The sequence below is a fragment of the Eurypyga helias genome, unplaced genomic scaffold, assembly GCF_000690775.1.
Source record: "Eurypyga helias isolate BGI_N326 unplaced genomic scaffold, ASM69077v1 scaffold41974, whole genome shotgun sequence".
Classification (NCBI taxonomy): Eukaryota; Metazoa; Chordata; class Aves; order Eurypygiformes; family Eurypygidae; genus Eurypyga; species Eurypyga helias.
This window is the reverse complement of record NW_010248897.1, coordinates 1-17718: the sequence shown is the minus strand read 5'-3', so window position 1 is coordinate 17718 and position 17718 is coordinate 1. Positions and strand designations below refer to the sequence as shown.

At 48.0% G+C, this 17718-nt stretch overlaps 1 protein-coding gene across 1 annotated transcript; it reads left to right on the top strand.

The window, feature by feature from the left end:
• Window positions 1-268: 268 nt before the first annotated feature.
• TMCC1 (transmembrane and coiled-coil domain family 1) lies at window positions 269-11012 on the top strand (the record flags this gene model as incomplete). Its single annotated transcript, XM_010151203.1, has 3 exons — window positions 269-1203; window positions 7693-7828; window positions 10420-11012. Coding segments are annotated over 3 exons (1386 nt in total), but the record flags the coding sequence as incomplete, so codon positions are not given.
• Between the last annotated feature and the right edge of the window lie 6706 nt (window positions 11013-17718).

Here is a 17718-nt window from a genome sequence, read left to right as displayed (position 1 = left end):
CTTGGGGGTCCTGCCTTGTGTTGTGTTGGAGTTGGTGGTGGTTTGAGGGCGTGAAGTTGGCTTAAGTACAAGGGGGTTTTGCTTTGACTAAATGTCTGAAAAGAACATGAAGCTAAATTTATTGATCGTGTACCTTGGCCAGCTGAAAAAAAGGTGCATTTTTGCAGAATTACATCTGCTGGTTAAGTTGGTGGGCACAAAGAAGGAAAGGTTTTATATTAGTGAAGCTGAGAGGAGCGCTTATATCTCTCTCTCTCTCCTTACCTAGATCGAGCGACTGGAAGTCAGCAGCCTAGCGCAGACCTCTAGTGCGGTGGCCTCGAGCACTGATGGCAGCATCAACGCAGACTCCGTTGATGGGACCCCAGATCCTCAGCGTACAAAAGTGGCCATCACGCACCTGCAACAGAAGATACTGAAGCTGACGGAGCAGATCAAAATCGAACAAACAGCCCGTGATGACAATGTGGCAGAGTACCTGAAACTGGCCAACAATGCCGACAAGCAACAGAGTGCCCGCATTAAGCAAGTGTTTGAGAAGAAGAATCAAAAGTCAGCCCAGACCATCTTGCAGCTGCAGAAGAAACTAGAACATTACCATCGAAAGCTGCGCGAGATTGAACAGAATGGGATCCCTCGGCAGCCGAAGGATGTCTTCAGGGATATGCATCAGGGTTTGAAAGATGTTGGAGCAAAAGTCACAGGCTTCAGCGAGGGCGTAGTAGACAGCGTAAAAGGTGGGCTTTCCAGTTTCTCCCAAGCCACGCATTCAGCAGCAGGAGCTGTGGTTTCCAAACCCCGGGAGATTGCCTCCCTCATAAGGAACAAGTTTGGGAGTGCAGACAACATTGCTAGTCTGAAAGACTCCTTAGAAGAAGGCCAGGAAGATGGGACAGGAGGCAAGGCTCTAGGTGTTATTCAGAACTTTCAGTCAAGCCCAAAATATGGCAGTGAAGAGGATTGCTCCAGTGCCACGTCGGGCTCGGTGGGAGCCAACAGCACAACAGGGGGCCCTGTGGGAGCTTCGAGCAGCAAAACAAACACTCTGGATATGCAGAGCTCAGGGTTTGATGCAATACTGCATGAGATTCAAGAAATTCGAGAGACACAGGCAAGACTGGAAGAATCGTTTGAGGACCTTAAGGTTCGCTATCAGAGGGATTACTCACTAATAATGCAGACTCTGCAAGAGGAGAGGTACAGGTAGGTACTCTTGGACTTTGTTTCAGAATTAAATGCTGTGAGTTGCAGAGCACCAGAGTCCTGGATAGTACTACTCAGCAGCCTGGTTCAGTTGGGCAGTTCTGTGGTCTTCTCAGGATTTCACCCTCCCAGCTTTGTCTTTTGTCAATATAGTTATCCTCCTGCTCATCTCCCTTTCTGTCCAAGAAAGAAATAGCAAGGGAAAAGGTTATTTCCTAGTGTTTTCACAATAAAAAGTTAAGCCAGAGGGGTTTAGAAAGGGGTCCCAAAAGACCAGGAATACGTTGATTCTGTTACTGTTATGCAGACAGTGCTTTGCCCTGCACAAATCCTGCAAAGGTTTGGGTCAAGGCAAGAGACAGGGTGCTACGTGTGGGCAGTATCCTGACCCTGCTTCCTCCAACACTCAGATCCATATCTACCACAGAAAGAAATAGCCAGCTTGCTTAGGGCTCTCCAGAAAGACATGATCCTGTGCGTGTGCCAAAACTGGGATATCCCCTTCCCTTTTCTGCTCAGCCCCACAGTGGCAGGGTTCAGTGAAGCGAAGTTAAATTAAATGTCAGATATTGGCAGTGCTCTTGTCACGGAGGTCATGTCGCTCTGGAAGTGGCTAACCCATCAGCCGTCCCCTTGCTGGAAGAGATGGGCAGGTGGGGGAGTTGCTGCAGTACTGCTGGTCCCTGATGAGTTCAGAGGGAGAGGTGATGGTGTCTTCAGGGAGGCAGCCTGACAGTGTGGTATAGCAGCCAGCTCCTGCCACCACCCAGAGCCCCCCCCCCAGAGGCTCCCCCCCCCCCCACCTCCCTGCTCAGGAAACCAGTCCCTGGAGAGGAGCTGAGGGAACGCTTCCCCTTCCGTGCTGGGTGGGAGAGAGCTCTCAGTAGGCTGCCCTGTGCTGTCCAGCAGAACGTCTTGTGTCCTTCCCGTCATGCCCCAGGAGTGAGGGCTCATCCCCAGGCTGTGGAGGGAAGGGTTACCAGTTGCCCTTCTACAGCTGTTCAGGGTGCTGCAGTCTAAATCAACGGGATTCTTAAACCGTCCTTTTTTAACTTAAAATAACAGATGTAATGGGCCCAGCAACTCATTCTGGTGGAGGACAGCAGGCTTTTGTAATGAGATTGCTTGTGGCCTTCGTCACTTCGGCCAGGCTGTGAGGAACAACGTGCGTGGCTCAGCAGAGCTGCTGGGTGTGGGGACAGGCTTCCCCAAGTACCACTTGCTGCGTTGGTTTACAGGTACGACGCGGAGTTGCTCCACAGCTCTTTAGACATGCTGGTGCCAGATCATTGGAAAAACATTTGAAAAGGCTTAGCCTGCTAGGATCTCGTAGAGACAGCAGGCTGTCTGTGTGCTTTGCAGAGCCTGGGTAGACAGAGCCAGACCAACGCCACGTTCTAATCCTGCTTTGCAACAATCAGCTGTTTGACTGAAACCAGCGCCCAGCACATCACCTTTGGTTCCTAGAGCCTCGTTGTCATGAATTCACATAACGAAGCGATGTGGAGTTTGATCTTCCTCTCCCCAGCAGAGAAGGGTGCTGTTGTCTGTTGCTGTGTAGGTTGTTGTTTCACACATACAGCAGCAACCATTCATAGTGGAACGCAGTATGCAAGCACAGGACAGCTGATGGAGCAGCCTGGAAGCACAATAGAAGACCTTGGGGACTGATATATGTTGTCAGCTAAACTGGCTAGTTATTCCCTGAAAGCATGTAGTGAGGTTCACGTGGGTCCTGGTACTGTGAATATGAAGTCGTATCTGTCGTGCCGTTAACCTTTACTGAGTGCTCCCCTGAGGTGAGCCCAGAGCCCAACGAAACAAGGCAGCCTGGAGTGAAAAGCTTCTGGGAGAATCTGTATTTTACTTATAAATGCTTAAAAAGATAGTAATTTAGGCCTGCCCTGTGGAATGTTGTTGCAAATTAAAGGTGTGACTTTTAAAGAGGACCAGTTAAACCACACCATTGCCCTTGTCTGTGCCGGCTTCAGAGGTGAGCAGGTAACTGCACCATCTGCAAGGAGCTCGTGGGTTAATCACAGTGAGGTTAATACCTTATGTACAAATCTAGATTCGTGTTTGGTGGCTTCTGTATTTTGCAACATCGTGAAGATGAAAGCCAACATCACCCTGAGAGCTGGAAGGTTACATGTTGTGTCTGAGGGCAGAGACGATGTTGCTGCCTTGGCAGAGAGGGCTGGCTCCTGTTCTCCAACTAGAAACCCCCCTCGTTCCTCAGCTCTCTTCAGAAAAAATGAAAAGATGGGATGGGAATGGAGGTTGTAGTCTGTAGCTGGGAGGCTGGGGATTCAAGTAAATCTTAACTGGCTTTAAAAGCTATAAATACCTCATAACTGCTCTATTTCTGGGAAGCTTTCAAAAACAACCACTGAGTTCAGTTAGAGCTTAAACAAGTATTTTGGAGAATCCTTTGCTCGTAGGGCAACACTGAGTTTATTGTACCTGGAACTAAGCACATGCCCTGAGATTTTCTCACCCGGTCTGTGTCCATTTCTGCTTTCTTACATAGTCTTTTTGCAGGTTCTGATCTTTTTCCTTGCATGCTTGTGCGGTTGCTGTTTTCAGCTGTGGCTCACCTCCCAGATTTTCCATGACCTCCTCAATATCCTCCCTCCCTCTCCTTGCTTCCAGATCTTGCCTGTCAATCCGTGTAGCTGCCGGTTTGCTAACTGGCTCCGGGGCAGAGACTTGCTGGTGCAGTCGCTCCAGTTCTCCCGCCCTGGTGCTGCAGGGTGCCTGGGCTGGCCTGGCAGCACCTTGGCAAGGCCGGGGCGGCGGTGCTACCCTTCCTGCTGGCAGCACGTGCCAGCCCCGGAGCACCACGCCACCCCGACAGGGCTGAGTCACGGAGGAAGGAAGATTCTGGCGGCGCCTTGGCCGTCATTGTGTGTGCTGCGCACCGGGAGCGGGCGCTGAAATAGCCTGTTGCTTATCTCATCAGTTGGAAGGTGGCGGTTGTTTACTGATAGGGGCAGGGACTTTCTGTGCTATTGAGACTGAAATAAAGGTCCCTGAGTATTTTCATCTTGCATGTCCCTTTAGGAACCTGTTTGTATGTGGTGAAATCATGAGCTCACATATTTGGAGAGTGACCAGTCCAATAGTTTGGGTTTCTTCCCAAGCCCAGCATCCTTGGAAAGGGCATTTAGGTCTCCCACGCTCCTGTCAGGAGAAATCCGTCAGCCAAAATGCTAGGCACTGGTGCTGTCATGTCTTCTGACTTTTGCTGCAGTCTGATTGTTGGGTTTCTGTCTGTTTCCATGATTTATTTTAAAATTGATCAAACGTGTTAAACCTTTGAGGTCCAGAAGGGTCGAAGAGTCCTTTCTGGAGCGTGGCCAGGCAGCGAAGGCAGTGCGTTGGGTCAGACAGGTCTTCACCCAGCCGTGAGAGCGCTGCAACGTCCCTGCAAAGCTGTTGTCTTCAGCCGGGGGCGGTTCGGAGCTGGGAGCACAGCGTGATGCGCAAGAGCGGCTCGTGCTCCTCTGGGAGCAAGCTCTGTCCCTCATGTTGTCTAGATAGAAGATTTGGAGCATATTGCACATCTGTACTGCTTTTAGCTATTACTCTGCTATGGAGAGCAGTGTTCAGTAGCATAAAAAATGTATTTGGATGACAAAGATTAGATGAGATTTTGTGTGGCATGGCTGTATGAGAAAAGGTTCACCTTGAGAGGTGCTTGAGGAGAGGTATTAAACTCCATTCACAGTGTACTGTGAAGATCTTTTAGCATCAGGTTGGTCAGAGTTTCTTTACTTGCCAGAGCACTTACTGAATGCAGATAAAAATCTCTTTGTCGCCACATCTCTCCCTTACATACGCTGTATTAGCCATGCATTTTGCAGCTATTACTTTAAAATGCCTCAGAGTTCTTAAAAACATGGTCATCATTGTATTTCTTAAACTTTTTCAAATCAGTTGCCTGATTCGCAAGCAGTGAGCCTCAGAAAATATGTGTAAATCTAACATGGCTTTCTTAAATGAACTATTCCGTATCCTGTGCTCCAGCTGAGCACCCCAGCAGTGTACTGGGTGTCCTAGAATCACAGAATGGTTTGGGTTTGAAGGGACCTTAAAGCCCATCCAGTTCCAACCCCCCTGCCATGGGCAGGGACACCTTCCACTAGACCAGGTTGCTCCAAGCCTCATCCAGCCTGGCCTTGGCCACTTCCAGGGATGGGGCATCCACAGCTTCTGTGGGCAGCCTGTGCCAGTGCCTGCCCACCCTCTCAGTGTTTTGTTTGTTTGTTTTTGTTTTTCTAAATAACCCAATTCCAGCAGTCACCTAACATGCCAATTTCTGAAAACGCAGATGGTTCTTGAGTGCAAACTGCAAGAGCTCTGGGGGCTGAGCAGGGAGATGAAGTGTGGTTTCCCCTGCATTCGGGGCAGGGAGGCCTGGAGCCAACACTTTGGCTAATCATGTTGTGTTTAAACTCTTAACTGTACGGATTTGCAGGGTTTCCTTATGTTTCCTGGAGATTGAGGTGGTTTTGAAGTTATTAAAATACAATTGTTTCTTGTCAGAGAACAGGATTTAAGCTGCCTGGCAACAGCCGTTTTATGAAGGGCGTTTATGTGGGAGGAGGTTAAAAGACACAATCGTGATATTTTCAGAAACTCTGAGGTCCCTTTTTTGTGTAATAAACCCACTGGAGAATTTTGTAATGTATTAATAAACTGAATATATTTCAAGTGATTGCAGCCTTTGGGACTTGGAGTGGGTTTAGTTGAGATTTCTTGCTTGCTGGCAGGTTGGTTTTTGTTTGCTTTTTGGTTTTTTTTAAGTTGGGTGGGAACTAATGGCAATATTAATTATCTGGACTCCTTCATTAGCCAGTCTTCACATGGCTGTTCCCTTGTTTGCAGCTTGATGTTCTTGGGAAACCAGTTCTCCTTTGTGTCCTGCCTTGGTTGCAGAGCTGTTGTGGCACCTTTCTGGGCTGAGCCAGGCCAGCGGGCGGTTGTCTTGGTCTCGCTCTGGGCTGACCATGTGTTTGTTTCGCTGTTGGAAATGGTCATGATGTGTCTGACTCCTGCTTGGTTTAAAGCCTTGGGAATGTAAATGAAAATTCTCGTCAGACTTTTCAATTAAAAACAAAACCCCAAGACGTTTTTTTAAAGACTGGCTTCTGCCTACAGATTCTGAATATTCAACTTGTGAAACAACAAAAATCTTTAAAATAAAAAAAACCAAACCAGGCGTTTTGTCTCTAGTTTCAGAACTTGTAGTTAAATTCTTCATTCTAGATAAATACTGTTTATTAATTTTACGTGAGTGTGTACAAACGAAATTCAGATGAAGTCAGAGAGGATCTGAACTTAAAACAAGGAATTATCGCTGTGTTGAATTCCTTGGAAATGTCTCCGTTATTCATATCAAGGGTCAGATAAGAGGTGTACGTAAGCTTTTTCCAGGCTGTTACAGCAAGACGACAGCCAGTGGAAAAACGCCAGCGTAACAATAGCTGTACCCATACCGTAGTTACCTTCGGAGTTCACTCCTGATGAACCAAGGATGAGGAACCGGTGGGAAGCATGGTGGAAGAGGGTGGGATGGGTGGTGCCCGGTTCACTGCTCCTGACCCTTGAGCTGTGGCCTCGCTCTCTGTGTGTTTACCTTTTGGAAGTAAGAAAAATACTTGCCTGATTTTAAGAGGGCATTGAAGCATGTGTTGCGTGTAGATTTGGACTCGACATTCCAAAAATGAAGCGCTACGAACAAATGCAAAGTATCCCTAATGTAGCTTGAAATAACATTACAGCGCTGCCACTGAAGCCAGTGTAAACCTCCCTCAATGAGGAACAGAACCGGATCTCAGAATTGTCATAAATCATTTTTTTGGGCAGCTCTTCTTCTCAGGACTGCTCCCAGTCCATTCACCAGGAATAAACTGAAAAGTGAGACTGCAGGTTAATGATTCATGTGCCCTCTATATAAATAATATGATGATCTTTGCTAGTTAAGCTGAATCATTCATGAGAGATAAAGGAAAAATAAGTCAGATATCCGTGTGACCTCATATCAGGATCATCACGTTCTCTGAGACATAGGTCACGTTTAGTTTCTGTGTCTTTTTTATTCCCATTGCTGTGCTGAGTGTAGGTGAAAATGCTTAAGAGCTTATGGTATTAGAAGGGAACTGTTTAGTTTAAACACAACTTTGGGGAATAACTTGCTCTGTTCGAATTCTGTCCTCGATTTCTTGCCTCACTTGACAGTTGTCATTTAACCGCTCTGTGTGGTTCTCCCCAGGACAGAAACAGGATTAACGTTACCTTACCTGGTGGAAAGGATTTCCCTAATTCCTGGTGCGAGGGCCTTATGTGGTAGCGCGTGCTTTGCAACGGCGGAAGTAGCCGCACTAGTTTTCAGTGAAGTCTGGGATGTTCGTTGCTCGTTGATACTGGTGTCATTTTGCCGTCCTCTTTTTATTAAAGCTACTGCACCATGTGTATCGTTTCTAGATGTGAAAGGCTCGAAGAGCAGCTAAATGACCTGACTGAGCTCCACCAGAACGAGATCCTCAATTTAAAACAGGAGCTGGCCAGCATGGAGGAGAAAATTGCCTATCAGTCCTACGAGCGAGCCCGGGACATCCAGGTGGGTGACAGCAGCAAGGACACTCAAGTCCCCTCTTCCACCTGCTCTTGCTGTAACTCATTTGCTGTTGAAAGACTCCTGTGATTCAGTATTTGGGTGTAACTTACAGCTTTATTGCTGAAGTGCCTGTTGATGGGTTCTGAAAGGGCCTTTATTCTGTCGCTGACCCTCAGGTCTCTCCAAGTACCTTCTTGCTGTGCCCACGCCCCAGGAGGCAGGTTCATCTGCAGAGGGGGGCTGCCTCTTGGTCCCCAGCACACGTTTTAAATCAGCGGTAGCAAAGTAAAAGCCTGCAGCCACTTTTTGTACAGGGTTTTGTGGGGTATTAGAAACTAATAGGCTGTGACCTGAACACTTTACAGGAGCGTTCCCAGTAAGCTGACCCCAGGGTGTGTTTCTGTGCCACTAATTTTAGAGCAATGATCATACATGCCTAAGGAAAAATGGCTTTGTGCATCCACTGCATTGAGTCAGGAAACAATTCCTTCCGTTGGTTTTGCCCAAATACGGAGATATTTTAAAAGAGGAGGTTTTTCAGTATGTAAGAGACCACAGAGATTTGGAAACGGAGATTATGGAGTTGAAGGGCCTTCCACAGAGCAAAAGATCTGGGAAATGAACTGAACAGCCGCTAAATCTTATAAAGAAAGGCCTATTCAGGAACAAATCTATCATCCATTTTAAATACTTGCGCTAGTTTTAGCAGGCATCTCAGTTTTGGTCGTTGATGTGAGGTATTTTTAGCATGAGCAGAGAATTGTAGGTCAAAGTTCTCCCTCTTTCCTCCCCCCAAGGAGCTTCAGCCAGGTGATTTCCTCTGGAGGCAGAGCAGGCTGTGCTTTTGGCACATGTGGAGATCCAGCTGCAAGTCCAGTTGAGTCCATGTCCTGCCAGGTCGCTTGCTGTTGGCGGGGGCTGATCAGTTTTGCCCTGTACCCTCAGGGACCGTGACTGAAGAGAAGCCCTTGTGGCTCATTGGCTTCCCCAGACATTATGCAATGACAGAGAAATGTAACAGGGGACAATGACCTTTTAAGGTTAAAATAAATCAGCGACGGTGATGCCATGGCCTCCAACAGCGTGAACAGGCGGCCCTCCCTTGGGGGAATATTCAGGTTTTGATCTCTAATGTAACACGGCAGGAAGAAGTAAGGTTGAAAACTTAAACTGAAGTGGGAATTTCTCCATAGCATTTTTTTAATCTTCATTTTATGATTCAGCACTTCCAGTTTAAACTTGCAAATTGGGGCAGACTATTCCTCAGCATTGCTGGGGAAAAGGCAAGTGTTACATCTTCTTGCATGAAAAACTAGTGAAGAGCCGGGGGCTGATGTTGCAGAGCAGTCTGTAGGGAAGGAGTCCCGGTTCCTATTTCAGTTTCAGAGAGACTGCTGCTTGCTGCAAACCTCTGGATGTTACCCTAAGTTGGCCTTTAGGTCTCAGACCTTGAGGTCTGAGGAAAGCAACTCTGAGGGAGGATGAATGGAAAAATTGTATCTTTGTCTCTCCAAAAGCAGAAATGTTTTATGGCCTTAAGCCCCTCCTTCTCCATAGCCCACCCGCTGCATGTCGCCAGCGTTGTGGGTTGGGTTGGCCCACTTTGAGGTTAGTGTGATGACAAGGTCTGAAAACAGTCACCCTCCAGTCAGCAGTGCTTTAGAGACGTTGGTTTGCGCAGGATAGTCGTCTCCTTCCCCGTACTTCTGCTTTGCCTCTTCCTAGAGGCAGTTTCACGAATCTCCTGCTGCTTACCCTTCTCGGCGTCTCTCCGACCCTTGCAGTGTCACCTGGAGCTCTGCCAGCGCCACAGCTCGCTCCAGTACGGAGGAGGGGATCTTCCTCCTGCGACGCCGGCTGTGCAGTCCCAGCCTCAAACCTTTCCTGAGCGCACTGAGCTTGCTAGGCAAGCAGAACGCGGCTGAGCCTTCTCGGTCAGCTTTGTTCACTGCCAGCTTGGCTGGGCTCATAGAGGAGTCGGACAAGCACAAGCCACTGCAAGGAAAGTGATGGAAATGGGAGGGTCTGGGAATGTTCGTCCCAGCAGACGAGGAGTGTTGGCTGGACACAGTACCTTTCTACCCTCAGTGGTCTCTTGAAACCAAAGCTGAAATGAGCAGCTTGCGGAGTGGCGCCTCCCTTACTGGACAGGCAGAGGCTGGCTGATCACTGAGGGCTGTCAGCATCCTCTCCCACGGGGCCCAGCTCCCGGGTGGAAGGGTGGTAGGTCCCAGATGACCACTGCACCACATGTAGCTGACAGTGCGAAGTGGCAGCTAAGTGTGTGTTTCAGCAAAGCCTGACTCTACCCAGGCTGTCATCTTTGGTGTGAATGAGATGACGTGGTGCGTTACAAACGAGAATACCTAGTTAAAGACGGGCTCCTCACCCTTGGTCACATGAAACACAGCTTCCTCTGCTCCCGCTGCAGGGTGTGAAATCACTGTAGTGAGTCACGTCCTGCAGGAGGTGGGTGAGGCATGACGGAGGCGGCCCTGGTCTGGCCTAGGCCGTGAGGTAAGAGCCATGGCCTCTCCACCGCTGGGGTTGACTTGTGGGGTGCTGGCAACCCAGCGGTGTGTTCTTGCCCGCAGGAGGCGCTGGAAGCGTGCCAAACCCGCATCTCCAAGATGGAGCTGCAGCAGCAGCAGCAGCAAGTGGTGCAGCTGGAGGGGCTGGAGAACGCCACGGCCAGGAACCTGCTGGGGAAGTTAATCAACATCCTCCTGGCTGTCATGGCCGTCCTCCTTGTCTTCGTCTCCACTGTGGCCAACTGCGTTGTGCCCCTTTTGAAGACTCGTACCAGGACGTTCAGCACTTTATTTATAGTGGTTTTCATTGCCTTTTTGTGGAAGCACTGGGACGCCATCACCGGCTATTTGGAACGGTTCTTGTCTCCCCCCAGATGATGTCGGCAGGAATTGGCTCCGTCGCCCTCCTCCTGGCGCTCTCAGTGAGCAAGCGTGGCAAAGATTAGTCAGCAACTACTCCGCTGAAGTTTTAAAGTGTCCGAGTGAATTTGTTTACATTTAGAATAAAGTTTTTTCTCTGCGAGATGCATTGCAATAGTATTTTTTAGATTTTATTCAAGAACTCTTTTTGGTGAGAATCCTGGATAATTTTTATGTAGCATGGTTCTCTTTGGATGCAAATCTTAAGATTCTTTAAAGTGTACAAAAGAAATAAATAAAATACAGAAATTTGGAGCATACCAATGGGCAATTTAAATTGTGGCTTGAACTACTGTACTAAACCTGTCAGGAAGAAGAGAATGTGGTTAACTTAAGACGAGCAAAGCTAAATCTAGTGCACAGCCTTGAATGATGGTACCACAGCAAACCTGTAACACTAAACTTTTACTGTGAAGTCTGCTCACATTCCATGTCCAAATGTATGCATTCAGAGTGGTTTCTTTCCTTAACAAGAGAAAAACAGCAACGTGTGGATCTCTTGCCCGGCTCAGCGTCCGGGCTCACCGTTTGTGCTAACCTGACTGACAACAACTTTCTGTAAGGCTGGCTAACTTTGCTAAGCGTATGAAGTGGAAGCCTCATGCCATACACAGTAACTGCACAGTCGTGATACAGTATTTTGAAGTAGTCCTTGAAATACTTATCTTTAAGCAGAAGCCCTTGGTCGCACTTTTAAGGTTTTTTTTATATATGTATATTCACAGATTTAAAAAAAAATCCGAACAGCATACTTGAAGAGTGTAATACTCAAACTCTCAGTGCTTCCTTATTGTTTCTAATAGGATTTTTTATTATAATTATTATTATTATTATTGGGGTTTTTTTTTTTTTGGAAGGGGTTGGGGGGGTCGTTAAGGGTTTTTTTTTCCTTCCTTTTAAATAAAGAAGTGATGTTTTTAAATGAAGAAATGCGTGAATAATTGTGAGCCGTCTTGTCCTGAAACAGTTTTGAGGAGGGCAGAGCGTAGTTTCTAGTGCCAGCCTGTCTGGAGCGTAGCGCTATTCGTACGCCATTTATCTGTCCTCCTGAGCATACAGATGCAGCATCATGAAAAACATCTATCTTCTCCACATGTTTTTGTCATGCAGGGCTTTTTTTTCTTTCTCCATATTTGAAGGAGAGTATGTATATATTTCTCATTTCCGCATCATCTCTCATTCCTGGCCTCAGGATAAGAATAAGGAATTTCTCTTCATCCCTTCCTAAGGAAAAGACAGGTTCTTTTAAGGAAAGAAATACTCAATCAACAGTCCACTTAAAAGAACAGTTGTCCCAAATATCTCTGATTTAATTTTAAAATAAACCCCTAAAAAGTGAAACCAAAGTTTTCCTCCTGTCAGGTTCCGGTAAGATCATTAGTGTGTCTGTGTAGAGATCTTTGTACGCTGTGTCTGTGTGGTGTGCCATAGAGAGCATCCTCTTCTTCAGCCGTGGGGACAAGACTTGTGTAGACACCTTTTTGAAGCTCTAAGGAAACGTCCACTTCAAACGTAACCCTCCTGTCCTGGCAACGTGCTATTGCTGGTGACCTGTCAGTACTGGCAGGCTTCACGTCCAAGGAATCTGCATTCGCTCCCTGCTGGTCTTTTAACTGGCGTCCCTTTCACCGTAACAAAGCCAAGATGCAACTTCCTTCTCCATGAAATCCAAAAAAGATTCCAGGATTCTCTTTCAAAACTATTTATGGTGTTTAGTTAGATCTTACTCTTTTCCTTCTTTCCAGGCTTAAGTTCCCTCTAGGAACCAAACGTTGCCCAAGTGACCTAAACCAGTTGAAATCGTACGCGTAGGTGGAACACGTACATCGTATATACAGAAGCCGAGGACTTTATGCTGTGATGCAAATTCTGAGAAATTCCCTCAAGCTAGGTTAACAGCCTTGAGGATCTTCCGACTGCCAGGGGAGGCAAGCCCTCCGCCCTCCCGCCATCCTTCTTCCTTCAAAGAGAGGCTCTTTTTTTCCGTAGCCGTGGAAGACTCAGGTACCCCTCCCCAGGGATCCCAGCGCATCTCTCACCGTGTGCACTAATCTGCTCCTGTCCTACTTAAAACATAAATTGCCAATTGCAGCTGGCTCAAGCCAAAACTAAACATGCTTTCCACAGAGTTGCAGACAGAGCGAAGGTTGCATTAACATTCCCTCCTTAGACCACGCTTCCAGCTCCAGCGAAACTCTGTTCTGTTTACCACCCTTCTCTGGCTGATTCAGATTACATGGGTGGCCATCGTCTCCTTACTGCGTAGCTTTTGTCAGAAACAAAGGTCTGCGTAACAGTAAGAACTGGTGTGACACGTAACTGAAAAGCTTCGTTGCCTTTATTTCTGAAAGCTGGCCTTTGCACCTCCATTTTTCTCAGTTTTGATCAGACTAGAATTGCTCATGATTGGTTTTTGTGTGGTCAGAGCAGGAAGGAGTTGAAAGCCGATGGATCTGGACACTCAGTGCCACTCATCCACAGTATTTGAAGGAAGTGTTTGTCCCTTTTCTTCTTTATATCCTACTTTCGTTTAGTGTCTCAGCTCTGTGTCGTCTTCAGTAAATACCATTTGCTAATTTGCCAGAAGGCACGGGCTTAATAGAAACTTATCACCTCAAAACTGTTTGGTGAAGGCCATGTACATATGGTTCTGGACAATGTCTGTCTGTCTGTCTCTCTCTCTCGGCAGTTTCTTCCATTCCAGAAAGTTGTCTGCAGTAATGCCATATATGATGCTGCATCCACTTTTCATATCCTAACACAACTGCCATGTGTTTTGCCTTTTGCATTAGCAGAACGTTTTGGGGTTTTCCTCCCTCTTCAATTTGAAGGTCTGTGATGATTTCTGATAGCTTAACAATGATTATATTGTTGGAAATGTGATTTTAGCTTTAAAGCTCCCTTTCCTTGTAAGTGGTTGTGTTGGCTTTATTGATGAAGCGTTCCTGGATGACGTGTAGAAGACAGTTGCTGCCATGGATGTGAGTGTGCGTGTGAGTACCTTTTATTAGCCTTCCTTATGGATGTAAGCTGTTTAGTGACCATCTCTGAGTTGCAGAATGTTTCCCCAAACATTCGATATTCAGAGCTGAAATGATTCTGGAATTGCTTAGATATGTTTAGCACATATCAACTTGGCGTATGAAAAGGGAAGTATGTAATGGACTGCTGGTTCAAACAGCAGCAGCTCTTCACTGAAATTCCATGGTTAGGTGAAGCTCATCTGTTTCCCCCATTTGCTTTCTCAGTGTAACAAAGAAAGAAACATACTGATGCAAAAAATTTTACCATTTTAAATTTTATGAAGTTCTCTTTTTCTCTCAGCCTCATCAGTTTAGTTTAATGATACTGAGCATGCTCACGGCAATTACTTATTTGGTTTATTCCAATCCCATGAGTTCTTAGGGTCTGATCAGATGAAATGTTGAGTTCTGTACGTGTTGCACTGGGACAGAAAAGCACTGTCTTTCAGCTTTGAAAATATGCATTTTTTTAAATTAAAAAAAAAGCAGCATTATAACAGAAGAAGCCAAGCTACAAAGGGGCTCAAGATTGGGTAGTTTTGCCAGTTTTTAAGTGAATTCTGAATGTGGCTAAAGAGTTACAAACCCTGTGTGTCTGTGTTGTGTATGCCAGGTGGTATCGTAATAGGCAATTGACTTAGCTGTAAGTGTGTTTTAAAAGTGTAAAAAAATAAACAGAAAAACTCACTTGCACGGGTTGAAAAGTACAGAAATGACACTTGTGAACGTAACACTGTAGTTTATAGATCTTAAGCTGCTAATTGTTGAGAGAGATTTACATTTGTCTCGTCTGATTGTCGCAGATTGATCTGTGACACTTTTACTGTATATAAAAAACTTTAAATAAAGACCTCAGCTATTAACACTGGCCTACCTTGGATGTTTCCAGAGGTGGTGGGAGGGGGTGGTGAGGAAAAGAAAGAGGGGTGTGGTAAAATGGTGCCGAGCCCGAATATCTTAAGATTTGAGCAAGTTCTCCACAGATCCGATCATTAAACCTTCCTGTAATCAGCCATACTCCATCTGCGCGTGGCGAGAATGAATTGGCAGCAGCGGTCGGTCTCCGCGGGCAGAGGAGGAGGAAGAGCAGCACTGCATTCTTCCTCAGCCGTTTCCTTCCAGCCCACCCGGCGTCTGGGACAGCCTCTCCGCAGGGCCGCCGCAGGTGCCTGACCTCCTCGTGTGGCTCGCGCACCACGGCGTTTCTCTGCCCTCCCTGCCTGCGGTGCTGTACGCCCCCGTTTGGAGGGGGTACAGTTAGATGAGATGATGTGCCCAGGAGGTGTCTGTCTTTGAAGAACCGGGAATTGGTCCCGTGTTTTCCATCTCGGAGCACGTCTGCAAGCTGGACTGCCCTGCTTGAGAAGGGGTGGGGGCTGGCTCGTGCTTCTCTGCGCTTTTTCCTTACTGGGATTGCAGGATCAGCTCTGCTGAGCTGCATATGCAGAGCAAGGGGTGATTCTAGCCTGTGGATTTCACGTGGATCCTGTGATCCAGCAGCTCCGGGCCCCAGCGCAGATTGGATGAGGAATTATCCTCATCCTACCTCTGCTGGTAGGACAGCATTCACTACCCGAAAGCCCTCTTCCTCTGAAGAAAGGCGAGAGCCTATATGGTGTCGGTTGGGCCATCACTCATAACTCTCTTGTCTATCACGTTTCATAGAAGAACTTCTGAATTCTTCGGTATTTGTACAAGCTGGAAGTGAACAGATTCCTCACTGACGTGGAGAGAATACTCATTCCTCTTGGGTTGTGGTCACGTGGCCTCGATAACACAAAACTGAGAAGGAAATGGCAACAACTTCTTTAAGTGGAAAGGTACTAAGTCATTTTCTCTGTTTTCAGGGAAAGATGCAAGTGCATCTGTAAAACCAGCAAGATAGCAAAAAGCAAAAGCAGCTGTTTCCAGTCATTTTCTCCCCGTGGTCTCCCCACAACCAGAATGCAGATTCCAGCAGATGATGGATGAAGCACATGTATGGGGCTGCTTTTGCTAGAGCTGTCTGGCTCAAGACAGGACATGGTTGCTGGTTGTGAGGTTGAATGTTTCCGTGTTCCTTTGGGGTGGTCACCTGATGGGTGCTGGTTGCACCCGGTATGGTTGTTGGACATGGCTCAGGATCAACAGGGGGGCATGATGACCAAGGGTGAAGGCAGCAGCCTACTTCCATGTCAACAGCTTTAATCCCATAATTTAGAGGATTAGGAGTTGTTACTCACCTTTTTCTGAGACTGTGGGAAGTGGTTTGATAGCTCCGCCCAGGTCCTGGGGGACAAACAGGGATGTGGCAAGGGTATGGCTGCTGGGCTGTCACAGTGGAGGTGAAGAATTGGCTGATCTTTCTCACCGGAGCAGTTTTCTCCCAGCTCAGAGCGCAACAGGGTGATGTGTTGGTAGTGGAAATTCGGGCAGGCGGACAGCTCCCTGCCACAAGACATGTGTCTTCAAGCTGTTTAGCAAACACCAAATCCACTTTCTCCTTTGAAAGGCAGGGTTGGTTAGTGGTTGGTTGGCCTCAGTGGAGTCTCCCTCACTGAGGGTTCAGCAGAAATGGGAAGTGGGTTCTCTGCTGCCTCAGTTAGCGTGAAGTGGTACATCCCTGGCCAAACCAGCTCTGCCAAGGGGTTCATTCCTAGCCAGATCCCTCCTGAACGCAGGAGTAAGAGTCACCACGTATGTGTGCACTGCCTTTGCACCAGCCTTGTGCCAGCCCTGGCCCAAAGGGGCAAAACAAAGAATGCTGATGCAAAATAGGGAACGCTGCCTGAGGAGAAAAGCAAGAACAGGAGGGAAGCTGTGGTGTCTTTGCAGCTTCCTACGTTTGCCTGTAGCCCTGCCTGTGCACAGCTGATACTCAACTTGCCTTGCAATCAAGGTCTAACAGAGTTCAAAAGTTCCTCCACTGCACACACACAAGCGCTTAAATCCTGCAGGGCTTAACTCTCAGATCGCTGCTGCAACAGCCTTGAGGCCATCCCTGTCCCCAGTTTCATTGAAGAAAACTTCTGTGCCTAACAGTAGCTATGGGAGGGAGGGGGTGGGAGCCCTAAGAAGTGATGCACGAGCCTGTCCGGCCAGCACAGAGAAGCGGGTGAGAGTGACACCATCTTCTCACTCTGCTCCTTGTTTCCAGCTGGTTCAGGCACTGCTGCACCTGCGAATTATCCCCAGGTGTCTCTGCAGCCCGTTACGGTGAACAGGAGCACTGGGTCAAGAGAGCTCCCGTTCATCCTTGGCGTTGCTGGAGATGTCACCGGAGGGCAGGCTGCTGACACAGGTGAGAGGGCTGAGGCGCAGGGAGCTTCTCGGCCTGCTTGGGAAGCAGGAACTGTGACCTGGGAAGCGCCGCTCATCCTCATTTCTGGCACACCCTGAGAGTTATCGGGGTGTTGTGGAAATGAACACCCTGCTTACATGGGGGAGGGATCCTGAGAACAGGGATCACAGGAAGAGCAGTTCACGTGTCACTGGTGGAGCACTCCTGGGTGGAAAACATCTTCAAGGAAATAACATCCCTCTGATGCTCCCGATGGCTGTCTCATGCACCCTGAGGCGGTTACGATCCTCAGCACCGGTGTAACTGATGGGGAGCGGGCCTTAGTTCCGTCCAACAACGTTCCCTTGGAAGACCTTTGGCTAATTTCAAACCAACTCTGCTCCCGCGCTGCTCGCGTCTCTTTGGAAACAAGACTCTAAGGATCGGCTGGCGTTCCGCCTGTCCCATCCATCCTTCCCAGCTGGGAAATGCTGCTGGTGGCCGGGAGAGCCCCGGCGGGGAGGCGACGCCGCGGCTGAGGTAGGTGCCGAAAAACGAATGTCGGGGATGCCGTTTGCTCCCGGGAAGCCCGGGGGGTGGGCAGCCGGGACGGAGGCAGCGGCCCTCTCCGGTGGCTAGCGTGGTGCTGCCGGCGGGCCA